General features: G+C 43.6%; 1 protein-coding gene across 2 annotated transcripts in view; it reads right to left on the bottom strand.

The window, feature by feature from the left end:
• The window catches only part of grhl2 (grainyhead like transcription factor 2), a 150,712-nt gene that overhangs the window by 6,483 nt on the left and 139,649 nt on the right, over window positions 1–4,580 (bottom strand). For both annotated transcript variants that reach the window (XM_033018952.1, XM_033018951.1), the window contains exon 15: window positions 786–850. In XM_033018952.1, coding sequence (XP_032874843.1) covers window positions 786–850 — 65 coding nt within the window. The remainder of the gene's footprint in view (window positions 1–785; window positions 851–4,580) is intronic.

The raw sequence follows: 4,580 nt of genomic DNA, 5'->3' as shown, positions 1-4,580 counted from the left end.
CAGGAAGCATCTCTGGAGAAAAGGAATGGGTGACGTTTCGGGACGAGACCCCAAGCACTTCGAGATGTTGGAGCAAATCAGAGCACCCAGGGAATCCCAAGCAATCGCAGAGAGAACGTGCAAACTCCACAAAGCCAACACCCGAGGTGTGTTGAAACTGAGAAGCCACCACTGTGGCATCCTACGCTGTCAAAGCAGTGTGTCAATTCAGAGAATGTGGAAGGTAAAGGGAAGTGATGAGTCTTCCCAGTCTACACGGGAAATGACTCTGGATAGATCTTCGTGGTTCACCAGGATGTGGGGAGAAAGAGAAGCACAGAATCAGGGGATTCCATTTTTATGTCCTGGAAACGAAACCTTGCAAATAGTATATCCAGTTAGAGAAACCTTGTCACAGGATTGTTTGATCAACTATGTCAAAGACTTTAGTCAAATCAGATTCAATGCTACTGCACTATGGTGGAATTCAAAATTATGGTGAAGTTCTGGTAAAGATTGGTATGAATTTGGAATTACAAAGATGTTGGACAGGAAGTGAGGGTGGAAATGATGGCACCAATTTTGCATTTTTTCATTATTTCCCAGCACGTTGTCAAACCAAACAGAAAACTCACAATAAGTCTCCATTCTGAATTCCAATTGAAAAATGTCAGTTCCTTAAACCAATAATTGACTCCTGTCTGGCAAAGGAATAAGGCGAGTGAATACCTGCTTCTATAATGTTGCCTTCATTATCAGTGACCCGCAAGATACTTTCACTCTGCTAGCCGGCAACAATTCCTTACCCTTTTTTGCTTTTCTTGTAAATTTTTCCAATTTTTTCTGCTGGAAATCCATACTTGTCAGATAACTGTCAACATAAAAGGGAAAACAAAAGATAGGATCAGCATTCCTGATCTATGAGTTCTTTGGGTTCATAAGTTAAAAGACTGTAAGATAAGTTTTTTTAAGAATTAAAAAAATCGCTTGCAATGATAGGTTTTCCAAACCTGGATTTATATTTAGATTTTAGTTTTACTAGCAGTAGCCCAGGGTCAAGTCATGATTAAATAATGACAGGCATTTTCAATTATCGAATTTACTTAAAATAGAAACTCATACCCAGTCTTTAACTGCACATCGGTTGGTAATGTAAATGCCCTTGGTTTCCAACCACTTTCTATGGCCCTGTGCCAATTCCAGAGAAGTAGGATGGATACATAGACAGCAACTTTCCAACCAGAGGTTCACGTTCACACACACGCGCACGCACACACACACACACGCACACACACACACACGTTCACAAACACACACACACACACATGCCCACACACACGTTCACACACACGTTCACAAACACACACACCCACACGTTCACAATCACACACACACACACGCACGCACACACACACACGCGTTCACAAACACACACACCCACACACGTTCACAAACACACACATACGTTCACAAACACACACACACACGTTCACACACACAAACACGTTCATACACACACACACACGTTCACAAACACACACACACACACACGTTCACAAACACACACCCACACGTTCACAAACACACACGCACGCACACACACACGTTCACAAACACACACCCACACACGTTCACAAACACACACATACGTTCACACACACACACACACACACACACACACACACACACACACGTTCACACACACACGTTCACACACACACATGTTCACAAACACACACACGTTCACAAACACACACACGTTCACACACACATGTTCACACACACACGTTCACAAACACACACACATGTTCACAAACACACACACACACACACACATGTTCACACAGACACGTTCACACACACACACGTTCACACATGTTCACACACACACACACGTTCACACACACACGCTCACACATGTTCACACACACACACACGTTCACACACACACGTTCACACAATCACACACGTTCACACACACACACGCGTTCATACACACACACACACGCGTTCACACACACACACACACACACACGTACACACACGCACACACACACACACACACACACACACACGTTCACACACACACACACGCGTTCACACACACACACACATTCACACACACACACACGCGTTCACACACACACATTCACACACACACACACGTTCACACACACACACACGTTCACACACACACGTTCACACACACACGTTCACACACACACACGTTCACACACACACGTTCACACACACACGTTCACACACACACGTTCACACCCACACACACACACACACACGCGTTCACACACACACGCGTCCACACACACACGTACACACATGTTCACACAAACACACGTACACACACACACACACACGTACACACACCCACACACACACACACACACACACACACACACACACACACACACACACACACACACACACACACACACACACACACACACACACACACACACACACATATATATATATATATATGGGATATGGGCCTAATGCAGCCATGTAGGACTAGCATAAGTGGGGCATTTTGGTCGGCATGGGTTCCTCTTAAATCTTCCACTCTCAAGTTAACCCTTTAGTTTTTGATTCCTCTACCTTGGGAAAGACTATGCTTTCACCTCATCTAATACCCTCATGATTTTGTACACATCGACAAGACATAGAAACATAGAAAATATGTGTAGGAGTAGGCCATTTGGCCCTTCGAGTCATTCAATATGATCATGGGTGATCATCCTAAATCAGTCTGAAGAAGGGTTTTGGTCCAAAACGTTGCCTATTTCCTTCGCTCCATAGATGCTGCTGCACCCGCTGAGTTTCTCCAGCATTTTTGTCTACATCTTAAATCAGTACCCCGTTCCTTCTTTCTCCCCATATCTCTTGAATCAGTTAGCCCTAAGAGCTGTATCGAACTCTCTCTTGAAAACATCCAGTGAATTGGCCTCCACTGCTTTCTGTGGCAGAGAATTCCATTGATTTACAGCTCTCTGGGTGAAAAGGTTTTTCCTCATCTCAGTCCTAAATGGCCGACCCCTTATTATTAAACTGTGATCCCTCGTTCTGGACTTCCCCAATATTGGGAACCTTTTTCCTGCATCTAACCTGTTCAAATCCTTTAAGAATTTTATATGTTTCTCAACGATCCCCTCATCCTTCTAAATTCCCGTGAATACAAGCCCAGTCGATCCTTTCTTTCATCATATGTCACCAGTCGATACATTCTTTCATCATATATGTCACCTGACCACCCTTCCTTCTCCTGCGCTCCAAGGAATGAAGTGTCAGGCTGCCCAACCTCTCCCTGCATCTTAGGCCCATCTTCATAAATGTTCTCTGCGGTCCTTCCCATTGATTGGCACCCTTCCTCCAGCAGTGTGACCAAGCTTGAACACATTGCTCCAAATGTGGCCACATTAGCCTTTTGTACAATTGCAACATAATGTCCCATCTTCTACACTCATTTCCCTGACTGATGAAAGCCAGCATCACAAAATCTTTCATCACCACCTCTATCTACCTGTACCAGAAGGGAATGTATACATATATTTCTGGATCTCTCTACTCTACAACGTTCTGAGGTCACTGTTAAGGTCCTGCCTTGGTTTGATATCCCCAAATGCAACACCTCACACTTGCCCAAATTAAAATCCATTTGCCATACCTTGGATGATTTACCCAGCTGATCAAGATCCTGTTGTAATTCTTTATAATGATCTTTCTTGTTTGCCAAGCCACCTACTTTAGTGTCATCTGGAAACTTATCCTTGTACATTCTCATCCAAATCGTTAATATAGGTGACAAACAGCAATGGGCCCAGCATCGATCCCAGAGACATACCACTAGTCACAGACTTCCAGTCTAAGTCTCCCTGGATCGCTAGTGAACTAACCTTCTAGAGCAGCCATCTTAAAGGCCTTGTCAAAGTCCATATAGACTACTCCAGAGCTGGGCCCTTGGTTACTGCTTCAAAAAACGTAGTCAGTCAAATTCGTGAGAGAATCTCCCATGCACCAAATCATGCTGACTATCCCTAATCAAGCAGTGTTTGTCTCCAAATATATGTATTTCTTATCCATCTGAATCCTCTACAGTAACTTTCCTATCACAGATGTGAGGTTTACTATTCAATAGTTCCAGGGCCTCTTTTTGCAGCCCTTCTGAAATAGAGGCACAACATTAGCCACCTTTCGGTATTCTGGCACTACACTGCTATCTAATGATGACTCATATTGCAGCCACTGCTTCTGCAATTTATTTTCTAGCTTCCTATGGTCTCCTTAATATAGCTGCTCAGGCCCAGAAGATTCATCTACCTTCATGTGCTTTAGGACATGCAGCACCTCCCCAACTGTTCTCAAGCCACCACCATTGACTTTTCCCCCTGTCTGCAGTAAAAACAGAACGTTGTCTGGTATATTCAAGATTGAAATTAAAAGATCATGGATTAGTCATGGGATTGAGGACCATGCAGATGTGGCAGAAATATAGACTAGAATTACAAGATTGGCCATGATATTATTGATTGGCAAAGTATCGGCTCCTGTGTCTATTTATGCAAGAGTAAATTGGCATAGTTATC

Source organism: Amblyraja radiata, chromosome 4, assembly GCF_010909765.2.
Source record: "Amblyraja radiata isolate CabotCenter1 chromosome 4, sAmbRad1.1.pri, whole genome shotgun sequence".
NCBI classification, from domain to species: Eukaryota; Metazoa; Chordata; class Chondrichthyes; order Rajiformes; family Rajidae; genus Amblyraja; species Amblyraja radiata.
The sequence above is the reverse complement of the archived record's forward strand: the minus strand, read 5'-3'. Positions and strand labels throughout refer to the sequence as shown.